General features: G+C 46.4%; 1 protein-coding gene and 1 pseudogene across 17 annotated transcripts in view; both read left to right on the top strand.

Annotated features, from left to right (window-relative positions):
• TRAK1 (trafficking kinesin protein 1) overlaps positions 1–21,203 on the top strand; it is a 211,902-nt gene extending 190,699 nt beyond the window's left edge. For 8 of the 17 annotated variants that reach the window (XM_055381357.2, XM_055381356.2, XM_063703721.1 and 5 more), the window contains 3 exons: positions 5,223–5,573; positions 14,934–15,036; positions 18,378–21,203. In XM_055381357.2, coding sequence (XP_055237332.2) covers positions 5,223–5,573; positions 14,934–15,036; positions 18,378–19,173 — 1,250 coding nt within the window. In that variant the 3' untranslated portion in view covers positions 19,174–21,203. Of the gene's footprint in view, positions 1–5,222; positions 5,574–14,933; positions 15,037–15,935; positions 16,493–18,377 lie in introns of those variants that run through there. The other 9 variants (XM_055381359.2, XM_004033915.5, XM_031009137.3 and 6 more) reach the window with 3 other exon arrangements.
• Positions 17,276–17,401, top strand: LOC115934073 (uncharacterized; annotated as a pseudogene).
• Positions 21,204–25,222: the final 4,019 nt, after the last annotated feature.

A 25,222-nucleotide genomic window follows, 5' to 3' on the forward strand; every position in this document is an offset into this window, starting at 1 on the left:
TGTAGTTCTCTGACTTCTTAGCTGTTTATTTATGTATTTAGTTTTTGAAACAGGGTCTCGCTGTGTCACCAAGGCTGCAGTACAGTAGTGTGATCATAGCTCACTACAAGCCTGAATTCCTGGGCTCAAGCAATCCTCCTGCCTCAGCTTCCCAAGTAGCTAGGACTACAGGACTGCACCACCACACCTGGCTAATTTATTTATTTGTAGAGACAGGGTCTTACTATGTTGCCCAGGCCGGTCTTGAACCATTGCCCTCAAGTTACCCTTCCACCTCAGCCTCCCAAAGTGTTAGGATTACAGGCATGAGTCACCACACCTGGCTCAGACTTCTTAGCTGTTACAACCAGTATTTTCTTTTTTCCCTCCCCTCCACAGTTATTTTTTGTGTTACCATGTTTAATATGATAAGATGGGATGCTGACACAGAAGTCAGCCTGGGCTAGGTTCAGTACAGCTCTGACTGTGACATTAGATAAATCACCCCACTTTTTGAGCCCTGTTTCCTATTTAGTTGTGGTTGTGAAATAGGCTGATAGCCATGAGACCAGATTGTGGTGAGGAGTAAATGTGAAGTATTTTATATTGTACCTGGCATCTAATAGGTGCTTATTAAAATGTTGGCTTCCCAAGCTTGCTCCAGTCCACGTCTGTAGGGCTGAGTTACTAGTATTGAGATCTGGACCAGCACTAGGGTCATGTTCTTAAATTAATCTTTTTCTATTGGCCCACTGAGAAGCTAATAAGATTCCCATAATCACCAGCAGCCCAGGTCAATGTATCTGGGGTGAGGTCCCTAGAGACTGTTGGCTGAGATCATAGCAGATAGCCAATCAGTGTTTTCCATCTGGCTCCGTTACCTGTTGAATTAATCTTGCCATCTGCTTATTGTGAAAGCCAAAAAGTTAAGTGTTTAAGAGTGCTAACACTCTCGTCTCTTCATCTTACCTAACCAGTTTTAAGCAGGTGAAGAACAAACAAACCATTCAAACTAGAAAGATATCTGTGTTAAAAAGACCAAGTATTTTTTTCCTGTAATTTGCACTTCCTTTCTGCTTAATCATAACCAAGGTAGCATTTCCAAATAAATAATATGTAAATAAGGGAAAGGATACACTTCAAAGCTGTACATTATCCAGCAGGTTTCATTCTAGTATCTAAGCCCTGATGCTCCTCTGACATCAGTGGATCTTGGGGTTTCCTCTCCTTTGATGACTTGAAAATGTTTTAGCTGGAACACTGGGGTATGGAAGGAAAGCAGAGGGGGAAGGACGCAATGACCATAGTCATGTTTTCCCCACTGTCCATGCCCTTTTCCTATAGAACTTTATCTTGGGGCCAACCAGGAACATGAGGTTTCCTCTCTTTCCTTGCCCTGTTTGCCTAATTCCTGCCTGGTTTTAATGTGGGTGGGAGGAGTGAGCAGGTCTTGAGTTGGTAATGGGAGGTAGCTCATATTACAATGTTTGGCAAGTAAAGGAAGCCAGGCTGGGGAATGAGCTGGAGAAATGGAAAGAAAGAGGTAACTTGGGCTCTGAATAAGATGCAATTCATATTTATTTTTTAATTCTTATACCTTCTTATGTCAAAGGAAGGACTCCAGGCAGCCAGGAGATTGGTAGAATTCCCACATGATGGTTTAGGCAGCAGCAGGGAGGTGAAGCATGAGGTGTTCTGCCCAGTTGATGGGCTTGGCAAACCCCGCTGGGACTTTGGAACCAGCCGGAAGTGGAGATAGTCCATGAGCCCCATAGCATGACATAACTGAAATAGCACAGTCAGGTTTGAGAAAGCACCCACATGAGAATCTAGAAAGCCATTCAGGTGTGTTATTGACTAGGTTTCGGGGGCTCTCATGTGTAAGGCCTGTCACTGCTGAGAGTTAAAGAGAATGGACACTGGAGCCAGCCTTGGTTTCAGTCCCAGATCAGTCAAGCCACTTGCCAGCTATGCAGCCTCTAGCAAGTTACTTTCCCTTCCCGTACCCAAGTTTCCTCATCTGCAGAATGCAGACAGCAGGGATAACGTGAAGATTAAGTGAATTATAAATGTAGACCTCAGAAAAGTGCCTGGCGCTTAGTAAAAGCCCAGTAAAAGTTGGCTGTTCTTACATGGGTGTTCTTACATGGGTGTTCTTACATCCCAAGGCATGGGATAAAAATCTGAGCATGATGCGTCTTTTCACATAATGTTTTAGTTGTAATTTCACTAAATTTCCTTGGCTGTGGAGTGTCAGAGAATGCAAGTAACTCCATGCATTTCTGTGGCGTCCTTAACTCCAAACAGCAGACCCTTTGTAGCCTCATTTCTTTCTCTTCAGCCCATCCTTGGGAGCGGGTGAGGAGAGGGAGTGATGGGGCAGCCTGTTGAACAGTTGGAGGAGAAAGGCCTATGAGACTCTTGTCAGGGCCCAGACCTCCAGCCTCCCTGGGTTCTTTCCCAGTGAATTGTAAACATCTCAGACCCCCTTCAGAAGGATGAGGAGGTTGGCATTTCCTTACCAGGGTTCTTCACTTCCCAGAGTCTATTGGCATACCCCCCTTTTCCCTTCCAAAAGTAGAGGTGACGTGGCCATATTGTACGTGGGGTTTTCTCATCATCCTTCTCAGATTCCAGTGTACAGTCCCAAACTGAACATGGCAGTACAGTGGCTACTTTAAGACTTCTCGTGGTGCTATTTTGTTATCAGGAATGTGCCTGCACAGCCAGTGAGCATTTGTACTGGGGCCCATTAGGTAGTGTGAATGGGAGTCCCCAGGGACAGCAGAGAACTCCTATCAGCAGGAATATCTCCTGGCAGGCCCTGGACACCCATCTGGAAATTCTGCTGCTGACCATTTGTGTAGCTGGGACACTGATGTCTTTCTTGTTCTCAGACCTGTGGGTTTTGATGGGTGGGCAGTGAACCCATCAAATGGGTTAGTTCTGAACCCCGGCTATGCCACCACTAATTAAGTGGCTTTGGAAAGTTATCTAACTTCAGGCAGCCACCATTCCCCTATCTGTAAAGTATATAATAATCATACTCAGTTCCTAGGATGGTTTCAAGGAGTGAGCTGGTATAATACATGTAAAACAAACTGCGATGCAGGCCTGCCTCAATATAGGGAAGCTTAATTTAAAAAATCACAGTGATGCTGTGGCATCTGGGACTCGGGAGCCCATGAACTGGTCTCCGCAGGTCTGCGAAGCCCCGGCGTTGTTTGCACAGTGTTGCTAGCATGCACACTTCCTTTAGGAAGTGGGTCCACAGCTTCCTTCAGATTCTGGAAACATCTGAGAGTTAAGAACCACAGCTCTAGAGCAAGGCTTCTCAATCCCAGCCCTGTTGACATTTGGGAACAGTTTGTTCTTTGTTGGGGGCCTGTCCTGTACATTGTGGGATGTTTGGCAGCATCTCTGGCTTTTACCCCCTGGATGCCATTAGCACCAGATGCCGTTCCTCCACAGCTGTGACAACCAAACGTGTCTCCAGACGTTACCAAATGTTCCTGGGGGGGTGGGGTACGGGGCGCAAAATTGCCCCTAGTTGAGAACACCGCTCTAGATGCGTCTTAGCACCTAGTGAGAGAACGGATATGTGATACCCTCTTTCATTATAGTCATTCTTTCTTATTTCTTTTTTTCTTGAATTTAGAGTATTTTCTATTTATATTTAATAGATCCAGATTAAGTATGTTGCTATTGTACCCGTGAACCCTTAAAACTGGGATAAGCCTTGATGTGGGTGTCTGGGAACTCTTTAAACATGTATTGGCAGTGTGCACCTTTTTTTTCCTTTTAGGTGGATTTGAAATTGTTCATTTATAAATCCCTTTCAAGCCTCCCTGGCTGAGATCGACACATGAGAAGTTATTTCCAAGGGGTGTTTGGAAATGGCAGACTCTGCGCACACCATGGGGCCTCTCCCTCACCCCACCGCCTCCCACCTCGGCCTGCCTGTGTTCCCTTCTCTTTTGTCTTGACTTCCTGAGCTGCCGACTCCTGGCATCTTTGACTCCCTTTTCTTCGCTCCCCAGGGCAGCCTGGTATCCTGGAGGGCTTCTTGCCTACCCAGAAAGTATACCCTTGGTAAACCAGTGGTGACTGCCCGAGCATCCATTTGTGCAGGAAGCCTCCTGCCTTCCGGTGCCCGAGAACCTCTTCAGAAGTCTCTCCTTTGAGCATGGAATATTTATTTGTGTGGCCATGCATATTTGGGTGCCTTCTTAATCTGTAGAATGGGGCTAGCCCTGCCAGCCTCACGGGCCATGCACTAGCATGGTGTCATGTGAGGTGTTAATAAGTGTTCCAAGGGTAAAATGGGTTGCTCTGTCAAGTAAGTTGGCAAGAACACTGTAGCATACTAAAGGTTCTGTGATGCCCCTCAGTAAAAACACTTAACTCAAGTTTCCTGAGCATGCTTGGCCTAGGAACACTTCTCTTTGTAGAACACTTGTGACACCTTGAGGTCTTCAGGGACACACTCCGGTGTTATTACAGACCTTGCATGATGTCATGAGTCCTGGGGTTTGGTGTCATCGAGAAGATGGGCTCCCCTGCTTTAGACCTCTGTGTGGACTTACTATGTTCTTAAATCACACCTCTTTAACCCAATTCCTTCTCCCTAACCCGGCAGCCTCTCAAAGTTGCTGGCAAAATACAGAAAACCTAAGTAAAGGAGGTGATGGCCACATCTGCCACACATCTCTGTGTACTGCTTTCATTTCTTTTTGCTTTTCTCTTGCTGTTGGTCCTGGGCTTGGTTTGACATGATCTTATTCTGCCTGAGCTTATGTCTTCCTTGTTCCCAGGAGTGTGTATTTGGCATAGAATACGTACATGTGGCCCCCCTTTTGTGCTTATCTTGCCATTTTCCCCCTTCCATTTTGTCAAATGAGAAGATGTTGAGTTCTGGGGTTGACATCAGTTGATTAAAACAAAGACCTTGCCCCAAACCTCTTTTGCACATACTATGGTGTGGATTTTACTTTAAAAAAAAAAAATGGTTGATTTCTTAACTTGCTATTCCTTCTGAGCATGGTAGGGTTTGGCTTCTGTTTCATGGCAGGAAGGGCTAAGGCGGCTCCACTGAAGTTCCTGCTGCAGTCCACCTGGAGGCCCAGACCCTGCTGGGCTTCACGCTAAGCACTTTGAGGGTGGTAAACAGCCATTGTCTTGGACTTCCATCCTAACCCTCTCTTCTCCTTGTCCCCCTTCTTCCCTTCCCTTTCTCCTGCAAGGTTCTGCCACACTTCACCACTGGCAGCAGTTGGCCCAACCTCACCTTGGGGGCATCCTGGACCCCCGGCCCGGTGTGGTCACCAAGGGCTTCCGGACGCTGGATGTTGACCTGGACGAAGTGTACTGCCTTAACGACTTTGAAGAAGATGACACAGGTGACCACATTTCTCTCCCGCGCCTAGCTACCTCCACGCCAGTTCAGCACCCAGAGACCTCAGGTGAGAGGTCCCGAGCACGTGTGACTGTCTCAGGCAGCAGAAGTTACCCGAGCCGGCCTCAGGCTTCCCCAGAGGAGATGCAGGAGCTGCCAGCGGCCACGGAGGAGGAGGAGGAGGAGGAGGAGGGGTCTGGTGAGGGCACCACGATAAGTCCTGTAAACTTGGCACCTTTCCCGGAGGCAGAGTTTTGGGCCATTCTCACCTCTGTTCCAGGCACCATCCGTAGTGGTTCTCTGTCTGTAGCTTCCGCTCGTCTGTGTGGGTGATGATTAAAGCATTCTCATTGCACAGTTCTGTTTTTAAATACAGAGTCTGATGCCTCCTATTTGTAACAATGGGTGTAGCTCCCCTGCCCATCTTGGAGGTGCATGGCCCATCAGGGATCTTAAAGTGGGAGCAGGAAAGGCTGCTAAAAAAAAAAATAATAATAAAAGTGGGCTTTTGGGTCCCTGAAAACGTCAGTGCCCTTCTTCCTGGTCTGGGTGTCTCCCTGAGTCTAAGGGGAAGATTCTCAAGTCCCCTGGTGATTTCCAAGTGGAGCTGAGCAGTTTTAGGGAAATTGAGTGCTGGGTCATTCAGAAGGTAAATGAGATCATCTGTTACCTGTATGCTGTATTAAAATAGAACCAGGAAAGGCTCAGGATTTCAGACACTTCGTCAGCCTTTTCACTTTCCCAGCTTCAATGGAGGTATATATGTCATTTTCTTTTCAGCTTACACGTATGTTCAAAGTGGATTTTTAAAAAGTGTTTTAGCAATACTCCTTAACCAAATAAACCTTCGGAGAACGTCACTAAGCTTTTCCAGAGAGAAGACCCTAGATGAAGTTGGAAAAGAGCTCTGGCTGACTCCACCCACTGTCCCCAAGCATTAAAGGTGTGGCCATGAGTTTACAGAATTACCCACATCCCAGTTGCCACTGGGATGAAAAGCTTTGTGCTCAGAACTCTGGGAATCATGGGATTACATGGTTACTGTTTACCCCAACAGCATGCTCTGTCTAGACTGGACCTCCCACCCCCTTGTGTTGGGAAGGCAAAGCTTTTGTGGAGTCGGGGGAGACTGAGAAAAAATGAATTAACCCTGTGTTGTCATCCTCATGACATTCCCGAGGATTCACCAGGTTTGAAGTGAGGACATTTATCTTTGTGATTCATAATTTTCATTTGTGAAGGCCACAACACTCCCCTTGAAATACAGGGCAGGAAAGAGCTGAGGTTCTTGGTGGTGTCTCCCATTCCCCTGGCTAATTTCAGACAGCTGTGGTCAAGGGATTTCACTTGGGATCAACTTTTCCTTTTTTCCTTGACATTAATTATAGAGAAATCATCAAGTCATGTGATTTGTTTAGTACGTAGGTTTATTTATGGTTTGATTTTTTTTTAAGCAGTTATATTACTAGATTAAGCTTGTGAGGGAATGAAAATGTTTTTTATTTCTTATCTACACACTCGAAAAAGAGAAACCAGCTGCGGTACTGTCCCATTTTTGTCATCAGCACCAGTGTCTGTCAGGAAGGCAGGTGGTGGTGCAGAAACATGATGCCTGGCTGATTTTCGCGGCTAAAGGGGTAGGCCTTATGTTGATTGGGATGCTCCCCTACAGCCTTACAGGTAGAATAGAAGGTGAGTTCTGGAAGTGCAAAGAAGCACCATTAAGTGCATCTTCTAGAAGTTGTACAGAAGGACTAAAGCTTATCAAGTCAACAAATAACTTATCTTGGAGGATAGAGAGAGAGAAGGGACCAATTATGAGGACTGACATCCTGACCACTCTCCTTAAAATAAACACTGACATTTTTCTTGCTTGTTCCCTCTGTACTCAAACCTGTGGCAAATTCATCCTAGCAACGTTATTTGAGGAGGGGCATGAACATTTATAGTTGAAACTGTAGAAAGGGTCAGGTTGGAGGTGTGTAATAAAAAAGAATTACCTAGGTTGCCAAAGGTAATTTAGGAAGGGTCTGATCATTTAGATGAGAGGTTTTTGGGGCTTATTTTCTGGGTAAGGCTTATCTTTAAAAACTGGCTTCAGAGGGGAGAGGGGAGAACAATGAATTGGCTCTATTTTCTCTATTGGGAATTACAGGACCATTTTGATTCTTAGAATGTAAAAAGCATATCACTAAGTAAATCATCCTGGAGGTCCCAAGTAGCTCTATGCCTGCAATCATGGAGACACAGGCAGACAGATAAGCTTCATGGGGAAGGCATGGGGCATCCTCTGTCTTGGGATTTGTATCCATGGTGGTCTGGTCCCTGCCTTTTAATCCGTCCTCTACGCTTGGGCTTCTCTGTTACCAAACAGCACTATCCCAGGAGCTATTGTCTGCCTGGGAACACTCAGTAGGGAGACACTTTGGAGACAGGAGGTGATGAACCTTTTTATGTGCAGCTGGTATGATAGAAGGAAATTGGGAAAACTTGTATGCTAGGCACTTTTGTCCAGAGCCTGCTGTCCCGTGGAGAAAAAGTTTTAAGCACTGAAAAAATTTGATTAATGTATTTAAATGTATTATTTGAAGCATCATTCACTTGTTGATTTTTACAATCCCATGTCTTAAAAAGGATGAATCCATGTTATTGTATTGTAAATAATTTAGATGATTAAAATGGATTGTTTAAAAAGTTTTAGATTATAGTTTTACTTTATTTCAGTGATATGTTTTATGTTTTAATTTATATAGAAAGTATACTTTATCAGAACTAGTTACTGTCTTTTTCTGTCAGTACTCTGTATTTTAGGCATTTGTGTGGGGAAGAGCCTGCATGTGGCAAAGGATTAAGAGTTAAAGTCACACAGTTAAATTGGTAGTTGGCTAGTGGATGGGCAGTTCAGTTGAATTATCTTGAATGCTTTGATCCTTAAAGGTGAGAAAGAAGTAGGATTAAAGCCACATGGATAGAGAAAGTTGACAGTCAGTTTATTTTAATGCTTTTACTCATCAAGACTGGTTCATATTGAGGGGAGATATCCTCAAAAACTTACACGAATCATGGCATCTTGACATCTTACCTGGCAGTGGCCCTGCAGTAGAACCGTGTCCTAATTGGAGCTGAGATTTTTTTTTTTTTTTTTTGAGACGGAGTCTTGCTCTGTTGCCTAGGCTGGAGTGCAGTGGTGCAATCTCGGCTCACTGCAACTTCCACCTCCCGGTTCAAGTGCTTTTCCTGCCTCAGCCTCCCAAGTAGCTGGGACTATAGGCACATGTCACCATTCCAGCTAATTTTTTGTATTTTTGTAGAGACAGGCTTTCACCCTGTTAACCAGGCTGGTCTCGAATTCCTGGCTTCAAGTGATCTGACCGCCTCGACCTCCCAAAGTGCTGGGATTCCTGGTGTGAGCCACCACATCTGGCCTAGAGCTGAGATCTTAAAGTCAGAGTGGAAGACAAAAAACACACTTGGCTAAAATTGCCCTTAAAAAATTCCCTAAATCTCCAGCAACTGGGCCACCAAGGCAAAAGCCAGGAATCAGCTTCTTTCGTTGCCTCCTTGTTTGATACATAGGCCCAAGGTCAGGAGCAGTGACTGAGTGAGGAAAGGGCAGAGAAGGGCTTGTGGTGGGAAGGAGCCAGGCGGAGTCAGGCCAGCTGGGTGTTCCTGCAGCTTTGCCCGGGCGGGGCAGCTAGAGCAAAGCTCAGCCAGCTTGTATCCTGTCCCCTCTTCAGTACACCACAGACCACAGAACGGGTTCAGACAGGCTTGTGAGAAGTTGGTTTGGGGGCTTGATGGGTCTGGAAGGAAAAGTCTGGTATGCTCGATTCACAGATCCTTGGGTGCAGGCAAGTTCCTTCCCATTGTCTACACTGAGAGAGTTGATGTGAGTTCCCATGCTGTTGGGAACACTTTGATTCAGCCTGGTTTTATGGCAGTTATGAGGGAGTTTTGTTGTTATGGACAGAGTGGATAGTTGGCTCACACCCACCTGTATTAGGAGATGCTAAGGAAAGCCCTGTGCTCTGCCATCAGAATATATATTAAGCCAGAGTAAAACAGGCCAACTGCTACCTGCAAGTGGAAAAATGAATGAAGAATGAAAGAATTGACTCCTTCAAAACAAACAGCATAGAGTCAACCCTGCTTAAAATATCCAGAACAAATCCCACTTGTTGAGCATTTTCTCTCTGGTATCCTCACCTCTGAACACTACAGAGGGCCCCCTGGTGCTCCTAGAGGCACGTGGGTTGCTGAGGAGGTGTCTGAACCTGACACCCTTCTAATGTGGAGGGCCCTTGAGGGAGCACCCTGTGTTGAGAGGAGGAGCTGTGCAACCACACTGCCTAGTGAAGCACAGGTGAAGTGCTCTCTTGTGCTGGCCTTGAACGCACTAGTGGGGAAAGGTCTTGATGCAGCTCAGCCAGGCCAGCTCCCTTCACCTGTTGGTGTCTGCCACAGAAGGAAGGACAAGAGGACAGAGGGTATAGGGACCAGCTTTGTTGGTGTCTGAAGACTACAAAGGGATTTCTGCATTTGCCCTTTGGACGTTTTAATAGCATTCTAAAAATCCCCCTCTCTCTAGAAGATACCCCAGGGGCACTTGAGAGAATTTCTGACCCTCTCTGCACAATGCCGTGAAATTGTTTATCTCTTAAATCACATACTTTTCAGATGAAACAGGGTAGGCAACTTGGTGTAGTGGGAAGAAGAGTCGACTTTTAATTTTGCAGAAACCAAAAATAAGTTGTGCAGAGACCAGAAAAAGATCTTGTGATGTGTGGTTTGAAATCTCTGTGATAGAAACCTCCCAGGTTCCTGCTGGCCAGATGTCTGATCACCGAGGAGCTCAGGGATCTCTACGGAGCTGCAGGGGCAGTCGAGAGCTCTGTTGAAGAAATGCTTAAGCAGAGAAAAAAATAAATACCAAGCCTCTGTGAAGCCCAGAACTAAGGCCTTTAAAAGTGTTATCTTGTACAACATATTACAGTTTAAAATCACTTTTGTATTTTTTAAAACAAGAAAGCTGCACTGCTGCATCTGAAACTGCTCTTGATTCCCCCACTCCTCACCTCCAGAGAAAACACTTGTTAAAGCCACATGAATCCCTAACATAGTACTTGTATTAATGATGACTCGTAGGACAAACTATGCAGCTTTTCCCACACGAACTCATCATAGAACTTTTTTTCCCCCTGAAAATATCATGGGCAGAGTTACATAATGAAGAGACAGGAAAGTCTTTAGAGCATCTTCCATGCCCTGATATTTTAGTCTTTTAGGAAGAGATAAAGCATTGCTTCTTCCCTATCTGTTTAATGGAAAGGGAACTGTTTCTCATGCAGCTGACAGGCAAAGACACATCTTCCTCTCCCCTTTCCACCCCTCAAGCAAAAGGCAACAAAGTCATTAGAAGCTGGGCATTAAACAACTAAAATATACTGATATTCCTAGGGGATAGTCCAAGACACACCCTTAAGCTGGATGGACAATGGCTTTTATTTTCAACAGATTTGTTTTTACTTGGATTGAACAGGCTGGCCTGTGGGTGCCACTGTTGGCGTGTGTGTGTGTGTGTGTGTGTACTGGTTGAGGAGTTTATAGAACTTGCAAAGCAGATCCAAGTCATGTGACAGCAGCATCCCACTACATGCTTAAGTTAAGGAAAGAAAGGTCAGGGTCATAGGGTTTATTTTACACAAGTCGGCCACTTCCCAAGAGTGGCAAAAAGAACATGGAAGGCCCTCAGTGCATCACAAAGGTGGAGTCCCTTTTCCAAGATTTTGAGATGCTTTTGTAAATTTACATTTATAGAAGTTATTTATGTGAGTTTTTAAAATAGCTTGGGTGTGTGGCATGGCCAGTGTTTCTCCGTTCTCAGAGGCTTCCTTGGAAGCAGCTGTGTCTGGGTGTATATTGCACCCTCAGTTTCCCCATAGCAACATGCCAAGTACGGTTGCATTTTCCAATGTCTCTGGGCTCATGTGAGGGTTCTTTTAAGGACTAGGTTCTATGATGGCCTTTAGAGAGAAGAAAGCTTCTGTTGTCCCCAGCACTTCCCAGGGATGCGGGAAGGAAAGCGCCATTAGAAGGGAAGAAAATGCATGAGCAGGTGTGTACAAATTGTATTATGGGCGGCCAGACGGGCAGAGTTCCAATCATCCTGCAAATCCCTGTGGAACCTCTGGGCCCCACCGGAGTGTCCCAGCCTCTTCTGTGTCCCCTTCTTCTCACTGTGAAAGCACTGGGCCATGGGAAGCAGTGGGCTTCCTACCTATTTTCCCTGGGAGGCCCAAGCAGTCCACAGAGCAGCAGCCACCCTGCTCTATATAGTGCAGTCTGAGGGGCATCCAGGGAGTGGGGGCCGTGTCAGGGCTCCCTCCTCACTGGCTGCAGCAGAAGGATCCCAACCACCCAGTTTTCCAGTCAGTCCCAGGCATCATGGGCCCCCGAGGAGCATGGGCACTCAGTGCCACTTACCAAGCATACCTACTCCAGGCAGAAGGCTCACCAGAGTCCAACTAGAGAGAGCAGGTGAGCTCTCACTCTGTAAGAGTGAAAGTAAGAGTGGTTCTCACTCTTGCAAAGTCCTCTGATGTGTCCACCTGTAGCTAGCTGAAGGATGTGTGCTTGCATGTGGTGTGTTTTAAGAACAAAACATCTGCACGACAGCTACGGGCAGTTCATCAACACAGGAGATCTTGAATAATAATCAAGGATTAATGAAGTTTAAAGCGTATCACATTTTGTACCAGTGTCAGAATCTGGGGGAGGAAGAACAATTAAAAAAGAATTAGGGGTTTTTATTGGTAAATCCAAATTCATTCCTAAATCAAATGATGAAAATATTTGTCATTGTTAATACTCTAACCCATTTAACATGTGCCTGTCTCTTCAAAACACTAGGAAGCCCTCCACTCAGGTTGAGAGAAAGACTAAGAATTTAAATAGGGAATTAAAGCCTTAAATCCAAGAAACTCTATCCTTTGAGCTCCCAAATGAGCAGCATGGGATGAACACATAATACCATCTTCTGCAAAGAACTTTTTGTTTAGATAAAGAAGGGGGCTTTGGTGCGTGGCATGGGCTTGGTGACTTCACAGTGAGCCCTCACCCAACCCCCCTATTTCCTGCCAAGAAGGATGTTTTATGTTTCTCTCTTTTTTTTTTTTTTTTTTTTTTTTTAGAACTTGCTCTCTTCCTGCACCCAGGGCTTTAGGAATCAGCCCGTTGCTTCTCTGTAGCAAGCATGAGGAGCCTCTGACGATCTCATTCTTGGGTGACTCACTGTCTCTCTGTTGTGTCTCAAGGAAGGGAGGTGCAGCAGCATCCTGGCAGTCAGTGGTGACATGCGGAGAGCCCACGGGTCCAGGCGTCCTGGTGGTATTTTGGAAGGGCCAAATCTCTGGCTTTAGCACTTTGGAAACTTATTGATCTTCCTTGGTCTTCTACGGCTATTCATTGCTTCTGGGGAATGGTGACTTGTGAATTTTTAGCAGCCTTTTCCTATCCCCAAAACCCATTTGTATAAGATGGGTTTGCTTCTGCTGATGCAACTACGTCTCTAAAATGTCCATCTTACACTCCCTGTTGCAATTGAAGATCCAATATGTAAGAGGGTGGAGGAGGAGGTGAACATTTGTGACCTTTTGATTTGATATTCTGGCCATGTGTTTAAATGGGGGTATGCTTCTGATTTTAAATCCAGCCTTCCCTTGTTTGATTTCTTTTAAATGTTATCTCTCTTTCAACTGTGTTGTCTTATTTCTATTTACTGCTTTCCCCCTCTCCTCCTTCCCAAATAACCCCTCATGCCTGTTATTTGGGATGCTCTTCCCAGGCTTTTTGTTATTTTTGTTTCTAGACCTTATTGCAGGAAGAGAATCGTGATTGTTTGGTTGCCTTCTCTTCATAGCTTACTCCATTTTTGTTTTGCTTGTGGCAGTTTCTTACTTATTGGAGTTCCTGAGCCATTATGTTCACTGATTGAGAAAGATTCATAAAGGCTATTTTTATGTGTTTTTTTTTTCCTTCCCTCCTGCTTTGCCTGGAGCTCCCCATGGCTGAGAGTTTTCTCCTGTGGCCGTGGTGCTGGCTGTCACGTCAGGTGCCATGGGAGCCTGCTTTGACACACAGACCCGAGTCAGACCTTAAAAATCAGGGCAAACCATCTTGCCTTGTTCCTCTAGTCACCATCACTTTTGTACTCTGGATTTGTCCTGCCTGCCTTTAATTTGTGTCTCCAGCATTTATTTTTTTGTTTGTGTCATCGGGTTCCTGGTTTTCTTTTAAGACATAGTCAACTGTGTGGACCTGTAGGTTTGGGGCAGCAACCAATTCCATTGTTTTCCTTTTTGTCAAATCCAAGAGAAAATATACCATAAGGAGCTAGAAGATTCTAGTTCACAGCCTTTTGAATCTTCATGGCCTTTGAATCCTTATGGCCTCTGATATCTGAATCAGTTTTCTCCCAGGAGGTCTCTGGGGGCTGAGCTGCTACAGGGGCAGAGGGTGGGGTGAGGTTGGGTGGGAGAATCATCCCGGCACTTCATCGTGCATGCTATTTGGGGCAGCATCTTTTTTTTTAAATTTTATTATTTTTTTTTTTCCTGATGCTTGAGTTATGAATGAGGATGACCTCTGCAATCATGATGTCTCCCATAGACTCTGTTCCTTGTTCCTTTGCCAGCTTTCCCATGCATGGTCCTAACACTTCCATGATTTACTTTGCTGCAGACCATAGTCTTCAGCCACCTCAGCAATAACTTGTTAGAGCATTAAAAGGAAGTAAATTGAGAACAACTTGTTGCCATCCCATTTTCATTAGAAATCAGACATCTTAGAGATGTCAAGAAAGCAGCTAGGGGGTAGGGGGACCCTGTACTGCTCACACTGATGTGTGTCAGACCAGACCTGATCCTGGAGCTCAGGACCCTAGAGAGCCCTGATCTCTGGAACTCTTGCCACGTTGTTGCTGAGGCAGCTGAAGTCCCCATCTCCCACCATAACGATCACAAATAGACAGTAGTGGAGCCAGCATCCCCAAGCCCCTTTTTGTGTAAGCAGAAAGGGAGCTGTGAGCCTTGCCCTGTTTGCAGGTGTCAAGTGCCTCTCCCCGCCTGTACCTCTCCCCTTCCTCTGAGCAGAGCTTTGGTAGCTGTTGCCAATGCAAAGAAATGTAAAGCAGCAAAAGAAGACAGCAGGTTCTGACCTGAGAAGGGAAACCAAATTTATCCCACAAAGGCCCATTACCCCACCCCCTTCGCCTCCCACCCCCAGACTGGATCCACTACTGGCCCAAGAATACTGATGAGAAACCTTGTCTGGATTGGGTCGGAAGCTGGAATTTGGTGCTCTGCAGACCAGTGCTCAAAATTGTGGTTATTTTTGAGGACTCGCCTTCAATCCAGAACATTTGCGTTTCACCTTCCTCGCCCAGATCCAGTTAACAAGGTAGCTCATCACTTCTTGCATCTGTTGAGTGACATGCTGGATTTTAATTTTTATTGTGGTTGTACTTGGATGCAAGGAATATGTTTTGTTCCTCCCAATTTAGCCCACCATCCTGGGAAGTGCATGTCTCAGACCAACTCCACCTTCACCTTCACCACCTGTCGCATCCTGCATCCTTCAGATGAGCTCACTCGGGTCACACCAAGGTAAGGGACCCTGGCTTTGGGGTGGGCAGGGGTAGGGTGAAGTCAGGGCACTCCCTTCCCTGCAAGGCTTAATGTTGAGGAAAGCCAAGTAGAGAGGCTCATAGAAAAACCAACTCAAGCCAGTGTAAGCATCTCAGCATTTGCAGGCACTTGTTCTGGGTCCCATCCTTCCTTTTGTTGTTGTTTTTTGTTTTTTTGTTTTTTTTTTTTTTTTGAGGCAGAGTTTTGCTCTGTTGCCCAGGCTGGAGTGTAGTGGTGTGATCTCGGCTAACTGCAACCTCCACCTCCTGGGTTCAAGCCCATCTTTCCTTTTGAGTTGAGGCTATTATTTATTTGGATCTGGCTCAAATAAAGAGACCTGGACTGACCCACCTTTAGTTGCCCTTTTAGTTGGCCATTTAGTTGGGAATGGATTCTTAGGTCGCTCCTTAACCAGCTGAAGTTGACACTACCCAGGCCCTATGGCTAAAGTCTGTTGGATTTTTTGCCCCCAAGTTTGTCAGTAGAGCACAGAGTTCTTTTATTTATGGATGGAATTACTGAGCCCTGTGGAACCCCTTGTGCCTCTGGAATAGGCCCCAGGAACCATGCAGCACAGCCAAACTGTAATGACCAAAATGAGAAGACTCCAAGACTGAGCCATGTGCCCAGCATGGTCCATTTCTGTCTGGAGCACCATGTATGGGGAGGACTTGTCTGGTGTGAGTTGGTCTGTTTGGCCTGATTTCAGGCCTTTCACTGCTGCCAGCAAAAGAGAAAATGCTTTCCCCTAACAGAGTAGAGCGACCCCCTCAGCTGTTTCCTCTGTGGTGTAAGATGCTGGGTTGCTGGAAGGTAAAGCAGAAGGGGCGGGAGCAGTCAGCCAGGGAGCACCTTAAACTATGAATAATTCTCCGCAGGTCATGTGAGGAGGACGACGAAGCAGCCATATGCCCCGTTGAGCTGAGAGGAGATATAGGGCAGAGAGTCTGAGCCCACGGGCGAGGCAGGGGGTGAGCACACCGCCAGCAGTGCCTGCCCTGGCAGGGCCCTGTGGAAGGAGCTGTGTGTGCACGCGTGGCCGCCACTAACCCGGGGACTTAGGCTTGGATGTGTCTCTGTGGTTGTGCCTGGCTAACTTGGCCTTGATGGTCGATGCCCCTAACCCAGCTAAACACCCCCAGTCAAGCCGAGTGCCAGCACTAATAAAGGCTTAACCCTAAGTTCTCACCAGACGGGGATCATAAATATTAGCTTTGCCTCCTCCGTCTCTCTGCCCCTGGAGAACTTGGCTTCCTCATCCTGTGGCTTTATGTTGGAAAGAGATTGTTTTCAAAACCATGGAACCAAGCTTCTCCCTATGAGAGGCTGGTGCCCTGGGTAACTAGATGGCACTCCTGACTGTAGCCATAGGACTCAAACCAAACACGGGTTTTCATGTGGCTGTGTCAGGGCCGAACAAAGCCTGGGAAGTCAGTAGCAAGAGAAGGCTTTTTTTTTTTTTTTTTTTTTTTTGGCTTGAGTTTGAAAGAAAGGCTGCTTGAAATAAAATGGAAACAAATCAATTGAAACAAACAAAATGGAAACAAAATCTCCCTAGGGATGGCCACATCAACATGATTTTAAGTCTAGAGCATGTTTGCCCTTTACTGAGGGTACATCAACATTTGTAAAACTCCACACATGCCTTTTGAAAAAATCCACGTTTAACCTTAGGAATTTGTTGTGGTTTCTAATCATGCTTTTCTGAGTCCCCCAGCCCACCAGCATCTCCACCCCTGAGCTTGTGTGAGATGGCCTGTTCTGGGATCCCCACCCTGTGCTGACCTCCCAGGGCTGAGGTCACCTGAGTGTGGGGCCAGTTGGTTCCCCTAGCTTGTACGTTGCTTTGAACCTCGTGTTTCCCACGAGGGAGGGAGCCCCTTCTCTGGTCATTGCAAAGACCTGCTCCAGAATGGGCCCTTTTCCTTCCCATTCCCTCCTTTGGTGCCTTTCTCAGAGTACATGGACTTCCTTCTGCCAGACTGGGGAGAGAAGTCTCCATCCCCAGCTCCTAGGGACCACGCAGCTGACCTGCTCCAAGGCACACTGGCAGCCCCAGCAAAATCCTGGAGCCGGCACCAGGGCATGTCCCACGAGACTGTTAGGAGGGCTGTGCATCTTTGCCCCTTGGTTGCTCACTGAGAAGCAGTATAGGGCTTCCATGCCTGTTTGGCCTCCCCTGGATCCCTGTAGCAGCTGTTAAAAGAGAACCTTTCCAAGCTTTGCACAGTGGCAGTATCATAGCCAATGAGGTTTATTACTAGTTGAAAATTTTCCCCAATACCCCGCCGTGACGACTTGAGATAGAGGCGGCATTGGCAATTTTTGACAGTTTTTAGGGATACTGAATTATTAGGTTGGTGCAAAAGTAATTGCAATTATATATTAAAAAAAGAACCTTTCCTGCTTTTTAAGCAGACAGCAATGCATTCCCCTCTGCTGCCCTTCTGGAAACTTTTCTGTCCTAATGGACTCCATGACTGGATCCCAACTGCTGGAACCTAGCGAGTCCCTAGTGAGCACAACACGAGTGAATGAACAAATCTTTCTGCTTTCCTTCCGTAACTCAGGCCCCACACATTTCAGTGGGCCTTTCCCTGGGTAGCGCCGTTGATGTAGATCTCTTCATATGTGACATGTCTCCCTGCGACCCTCTAACTCCACTGGTTAGAATGGATTTGGGCAAGGATATAAAGAGGGTTAAGGGCAGCATGGTGCAGAGGAAAGGGCTCTGCACCCAGGATTCAGGAGCTCACGGCCACAACTGACTGGAGGGGCACAGCCTGGCCTCAGTCCATGCACTGTGGCCATCCTTACCCTTCCTAAGATAAGGAGTATCTCATCTCCCAGAGTCCTGGTTCACGTCTTGCTTCAGGGAGAAGTAGGTACTAAGAAGGAACGCTGGAATCTGGGTAAATTTGGTGGAGAAAGAATGCCTCTTTGCCAAAGGGCTTCCTTTCCCGTTCTCTAACAGATTTAGACTCCCTCAACTTGGGTTGTCCACTTAACAGCCAGATGTGACACCAAGTAAACCCTTAGCTCTGAGCCTGTTTCTTCATCTGCAAAGGGGACAACTATACCCACCAACCAGGGATGGGCAAAGGGGATCATGTGCAGCTTCCTGTTAACTTAAACCATGCTTCCCTTGAAGGGTGAGAGGGAGGAGCAGACGTGGACAGAGCCTTTGGGGGCCTCAGCTGGTGGAACCCTCTCATCGTGTCCCGGGTCGTCCCTACCCCCCCTGCAGGAAACTGGCCACTGACCCTTTCTATGGAGCTCGTGGGCATTTCTGGTGAATAACCTGTCATCTCTTCTTGCAGCCTTAACTCAGCCCCAACTCCAGCTTGTGGCAGCACCAGCCACTTGAAATCCACGCCGGTGGCCACACCATGCACTCCACGGAGACTGAGCCTGGCTGAGTCCTTCACTAACACCCGTGAGTCCACGACCACCATGAGCACATCCCTGGGGCTCGTGTGGCTGTTGAAGGAGCGGGGCATTTCTGCTGCCGTGTACGACCCCCAGAGCTGGGACAGGGCCGGCCGGGGCTCCCTCCTGCACTCCTACACACACAAGATGGCTGTGATCCCCTCTACTCCGCCGAACTCGCCTATGCAGACACCCACATCCTCCCCACCCTCCTTTGAGTTCAAGTGCACGAGCCCTCCCTACGACAATTTCCTGGCTTCCAAGCCAGCCAGCTCCATCCTGAGGGAAGTGAGAGAAAAGAACGTCCGCAGCAGCGAGAGCCAGACCGACGTGTCCGTCTCCAACCTCAACCTCGTGGACAAAGTCAGGAGGTTTGGGGTGGCCAAAGTGGTGAACTCAGGGCGAGCCCATGTCCCCACCTTGACTGAGGAGCAGGGACCCCTCCTCTGTGGGCCCCCGGGGCCAGCACCTGCCCTTGTCCCCAGAGGCCTGGTACCTGAGGGCCTGCCCCTCAGATGCCCCACTGTCACCAGTGCCATCGGTGGGCTGCAGCTCAATAGTGGCATCCGGCGGAATCGCAGCTTCCCCACCATGGTGGGATCTAGCATGCAGATGAAAGCTCCTGTGACTCTCACCTCGGGCATCTTGATGGGTGCTAAGCTCTCCAAACAAACTAGCTTACGGTGAGGACTGGAGGGGGGCCGGTTGCCCTAGAGGAGACCCACATTCTCCTCTCTTGCTCCCACCTCCCTCTCTTCCCCCCACAGTGCACTCCCTCCCTCTGCCCTTCTCTGTCCACCCCCTCCTAAGCTAGACAAATCAACCTCGTGCCTAATGGAGGAAGTGTGGAAACTTTGTAAAATGTGTACATAGGACTTGGAGACCTCGTGTCCGCCCTGCTCTTTCTTCCGGTCCCACAGGAAGTGCCCCTGCACTGTCATCACTCTTATGAGGACATCACCTGTGCTAACCTGGGGGAAGGTGGGGTCCTTTCTTCTTTCCTTTTGAGAAGCACTGAAACTCCCAAGTGTGTTCTTATCCCATGGATAGGAAACCAGTGAATTCCGTGGCTGGCACACCATGAGCTGTCACGCGGCACGGGTCATAACACATCTGGGTGTCATCGGACACCTCACCTCGCCCACCCTGTAGGAGCGTAAGGAGCCTCCATCCTCAGCCATGTGCAGCTGACGTGGCTTTCCTGATCGGAGGGCTTTTCTTTTATGGGTGGCCCAGCTTCTTCAAGACCTTCACTGCTCTGCCTCAGTGGACAGTCGTTTCTTTTTTGAGGTGTGACCTTTTGTTTTCATGCCTTCCCCTTGAAGTCATCCTGTGTTTTGTAATCAGCTGTCAGGCCAAATGTCTGACCCGAAAGAGAATGTATTTACACTCATGCTGCGTTGTTCAGCAGCTCCTCTGTGTTCTGTGTGATTTGTTTTATTTTTCCTTTTTTTTTACATATATATGCAGGGAAGTAATGGTACTGGTAGTGTATGTTTTCTATGTGGTTCAAATATGAATTTCAAACACACCAAGCCGCTAATGAGATAGCAGCTTTTTTCTGGGACCCAGAGTCACAACCAAATTGATTTAAGACCGGACCCAAGACACCTTTAACAATAGGACTGAAAGGAAAAAGGATAGGGAAAAAGCTTATTAAAGAAATGTGTCAACACCAAATGTAGAGGGGAAGAACCACAACCAGGCATAATACCAAACCGGTTCCAGGGGGAAACAAGGCTTTAGTATTCCGCTGGCTCCAGCGCTTTTTCTGAAACCCGAGGCTGGCCAGGGTGCTGTCACCGTGCGGTCTTTGATTGCAGCCATTCAATGCCCACATGCTTTTCCTTCTTGTTTCAGAACAGCACATGGTCACAACAAGGTATTTTCTTTCCCTCCAAAGCCTTTTGTCTCCTTGTGCCACTTTTTGTCCTTAGGAAAAGATCCAGGTGCTTGTGAAAAGAATCATGAATGCAACAAGGGAGGCTGGTCCTGTTGCTGTCGCCGATTAAGTTTTAAACTTTTATTTATTATTTATGTCTGCCGTATTTTAAATAAACATTCTCGTTCCTTCCAGTTCCAGTCATAGTGTGTCTGTGGCATTCCAGTCCAACCATGTGACTTATTTATTCTAATTTGAGGGCTGCACTGTACACTGTGGTGTCCCGTGACACCGTGTTCCAGACATTTATGGAAGGAAAACATCCCATATAAATGAAACTGTCATTCTGTGTCCTCCCCGGCAGCAGAAGATGTGTCCTTCCATTGAGTGAGGGTAACCTTATGTCCACCAAGGTTGAGAAAGCCCCTAAGGAACAAGCCTCAGTCCCACGGTTTCAGACTATTTATTCTCTGAACACAAGAGTGTTGGTTAATTTTGTTCTCAGCTCTCCTTGCTGTTGTATGTGTGCATTCACTGCAAGTAACTTATATCTTTTTATTTGAATGTATTTTAAAGCAGTAGATAGAATAACAAAGGAATATGAAAACCGTGGACTGAATGGACCATTTTATGTATTCAGAGAGAGAAGCCACTCATCATTGCCAGAAATACCATGTAAAAATTGGCAGTTCAGAGGTTGCAATATTTAGTATAGTAAATAAATAAACGGTCAACATTGTGCAACCACTACCAAAAAGTGTGTTGTAATGCATCAAAAATCAACACAATTTTATTCACTAATGAGCATCAATAAAAGTTCAAATGATGGAAACCACACTGGTATTCTGATTTGTATTTTGTTTTTATCTTTTCATCAAGGAGACGATCTCTTTATGTAAGACTTGAAAGTGTTTAGCTCTTTGCAAAATTAAATGAAAGGCATATACTTCACATACTGTTATATGCCTTCTTTCTTTCAACATGATATCATACCTTAGACAACTTTCCAGTCAGACTCTGAAGATGTTCTTCACTTTTCAGGGCTGTGTACTATTCCACTGTGTGCATACACCTGCTGTGAATTATACATACCTTTATGAACCATCCCTTACAGATGGTCACTGGGATAATTCTTTTTTTTTTTTTTTTTTTTGGAGACAGGATCTCACTCCATTGCCCAGGCTGCAGTACAGTGGCATGAACATGGCTTACTGCAGCCTTGACCTCCTGGGCTCAAGTAATCCTCCTGCCTCAGCCTCCCAAGTAGCTGGGATCACAGGTGTGTGCCACCATGCACAGCTAATTTTTATTTATTTTGTATTCTTTGTAGAGGTGGGGGTCTCACCGTGTTGCCCATGCTCTTCTTGAAGTCCTGGGCTCAAGCAATCCTCCTGCCTCAGCCTCCCAAAGCACCGAGATAACAGGTGTGAGCCACTGTGCCTGGTGTCACTGGGTTAATTCTAATCTTTTGCTATCACGGTACTGTAATGAAAAAACCTTACATATATGCAATTGTCCACATATGTGAGTACATCTGTGAAATAAATTCCTAGATGGTTATTGCCAAATTGCCTTCCATAGAGTTGTGTTAAGAGACAACCAAGGACAGTGGAGGTCCACCAGACGGAGAATTGTGAGAAGAACAAAAGAAAAAAATATTCTGCCACCTCAATATTTGAAAGCAGTGAGATTATGCAAATAAACACTGTGGTAGGATGTGGCATCATGGATTTTAAGTTACGTGCTAACCATTTGGCAGTGGTGTGACCTTGGGCAAGCCACTTACCCTCTTTAGGTCCTCCATTTTTTTTTTTTTAAACCTGTGACATGAAAACAGTAACGCACCTTAGAGTTAATTAGTTGAGTCAATGTATTTTGAGCACCTACCATGTGCCAGGCATTGTAAGTACTGGGGACGAACAAGTGAGCCAGTTTCTGCTGTCACGGAATGTACAATCTAGAGAGAACACCACCAAGTGTAGAATAACAAGGGCTGTGCAGAGAATTAAAACAGGGTGGTGTGAAGGAGTGGGTGGCTGCTTTGGATTGGACAGTAAGAGAAAGCCACTCCAGGGAGGGGCACTTGAGTGAAGCATGTGAGATCTGGCACAAGAGCATTTCCGTAGAGAGAGCAGCTGGTGTGAAGGCCCGGAGGCAGAAAAGCACTTTGGTGCGTTTGAAGAACTAAAAGAAGGCCTGTGTGGTAGTGGGCTGGTAGGATCAAGGGAGTGTGGTGGTAGCAGAAATTATGGTGCTCACCAACTGATTCATCAGATCCCCATTTCCCAGCCATTGCAGTCCAGCAGGTCACATGATTAGTGGCTGGCCAATGGGCAATAAGCAGAGAAAAACCCGTGCATGACTCTGTGCTCCTCTCTTCCTGTGTGTTAAAGCCTCAGGTCACGTATTGAAGTGCTGGAGTCTCCACCATCCTGAGTCTCCAAGTATGTGGACCAGAGCTTCCTGCCAACCTATCTGACATGTAACCTGATGGAGAAATAAACTTTGTTGTTAAGCCAGTAAGATTTTTTGATAGTGCCTTAGAATCCCAGGTATAGGGCCCAGGTATCTGTGTTTTAACAAGCCCTCAAGGTGATTCTGGTGTGCACCATAGTTTGAGACCCACTGCACTAGAGCAGGTGGAGTTTGGGTGGGAGTTCTGCTGTGGGACGCAAATTCCCCTTTCCAGTCTCTCCTTGTCTCAGGGGCTCTAAGAAGGTCAGATAGCCACAGCCCATCTTAATTGAAGGGAAGAGAGAGAGTGGGTGGGCAGGGAAAGCTTTGAGGTAAGGTGACCCTGTATCTGGGTTTCCAGGATTTGCCAAGTGGGGAAGGCATTCCAAGCAGAGGAAGGATGGAAAGGGGATCCTAGAATGCATTCCTCTATGCCCTTCCTTACAGTAGAAGGAAGGTGAATGACAAATACAGAAGGGACAATAGAATTAGAAAAACTACCATTTCACTGGGTGTAGTGGCTCATACCAGTAATCCCAGCACTTTGGGAGGCCGAGACAGGCGGATCACCTGAGGTTGGGAGTTCAAGACCAGCCTGACCAACATGGAGAAACCCCGTCTCTACTAAAAATACAAAATTAGCTGGGCACGGTGGCGCATGCCTGTAATCCCAGCTACACGGGAAGCTAAGGCAGGAGAATCGCTTGAACCCGGGAGGCCGAGGTTGCGGTGAGCCGAGATCGTGCCATTGCACTCCAGAACAAGAGCGAAACTCCGTTTCAAAAAAAAAGAACAACCACCGTTTTGAAACCATAATACTAACTAATTCAGACAACAATGGATATTAAAACCATTGGGTAAAAATTCATTAGGCAGCAGAATATTTACACCCATTGTATCTTCCCACAGAATGCTTATTACTTACAAAGGGGGGACAATATCTTTGCAGTGGATAACTCTGTGGTACGCCACTTTAAACAAGTCGTAAAATTTAACATTACCCAAAATGGGACAAACTGCTATAAGACATCACCTGTTATGAGATGTACTGGGAGAGACACACATCATGCTGTGCTGTTCCTGCCACAAATGCAAAACCTGAACCATGTGGTTGACATTTTGAGGGACATTTATTATTTTGTAAAACAATGTACCTATCCCTTTAAAAATTGTCAGTTTCATGACAAAGACTAAGGAACTGTTCCAGATTAAAGGAGAATAAAGAGACAAGGCAACGAATGCAATTCATGATCTGAATGGGATACTGGAGTGGGAAAAAATGCTATAAAAGACAGTGTTGGGACAATCAGAAATTTGAATATATAGCATGTATTTTAAAAATTGTATCAATATAAAATTTACTGAGATTGATAATTGCACTGTGGATATGTAAGGGCATGTCCTATTTCCTAGGAGCTAAAGGATTAAGATAAAGGGGCTTGGTGTCTGCAAGTCACTTTGAAGTGTTTTCGGAAAAAGTAAAGAATAAACTTAAAAAATAATAAAAAGGTGTGGGAGCAAAAAGAGTTCATCTCAAAAGATGGGAAGCCCTCTAATGCCCTCTACTGATAGATGTTTTGTAAACCCTGGAAGGCATTCTTCTGTCTCGTGTGTGACGGGAGGATGTTCAAGGTGGTTTGGTGCATCGTCACTGTTCTATGCCGAATTTCTTCATGTGTATCCCAAGCCCTTCTTCCAGCCCAGGAAGTTCAAAAGAGGATGTCATGGCCTAAGGGAGAAGTTGTCAAAGAGGCATTTGGTGAGACCAGAAAACAAAGATAATAAAATTCCTGGTTTTCAAATATGAAAGGAAGGAAGGACAAAGCTGAGTATATGTTTTGGTGTGAGACCAAAAGATTTAGAAGGAAACTTGTGGAGCCAGTTTTTTTCTCTCTCTCTCTCTCTTTAAAAAAAAAAAAAAAATTTAAAAATTTTTAAAGCATCAAGTTGGTGAAACAGTTTCTCTTTTTACTGCTTACTCCTCCTGTGCTACTCCTGCTTGCCAAACACAAAGGACAAGGACTTCATGCAGATTCTCCAGGCCGTGGGAGTTGGAAGGGATGCCAGCGTTCAACTGGTGTGGGAGCCTTTCTCCTTTCCCCGTCTGTGGGCCACATCCAAAGTTATAGGAGAAGCCCCTGATGAGTCTGGGGCTCCAAGGACAGATGAGCTCATTTGGCAGGGGTCCTGGGGAAGTAAGGATGTTCCAGAGCCCATCCCCAGCAACTCACCCCATCACAGGGCAGGGACCACATGGTGCAGTGAGGAAGTAGAAGTGCCAGCAGATACGTCTCAGTGGAGAAGTCCCAGGAGATCCTGAAGTACCTGGCCCCAGACAGATGTGGGAATCATTCCACACACTGCCTGGGAGCAGAGAGGCAGGTACGTCCTGAAGAGCCT

This window comes from Gorilla gorilla, chromosome 2, assembly GCF_029281585.2.
Source record: "Gorilla gorilla gorilla isolate KB3781 chromosome 2, NHGRI_mGorGor1-v2.1_pri, whole genome shotgun sequence".
Classification (NCBI taxonomy): domain Eukaryota; kingdom Metazoa; phylum Chordata; class Mammalia; order Primates; family Hominidae; genus Gorilla; species Gorilla gorilla.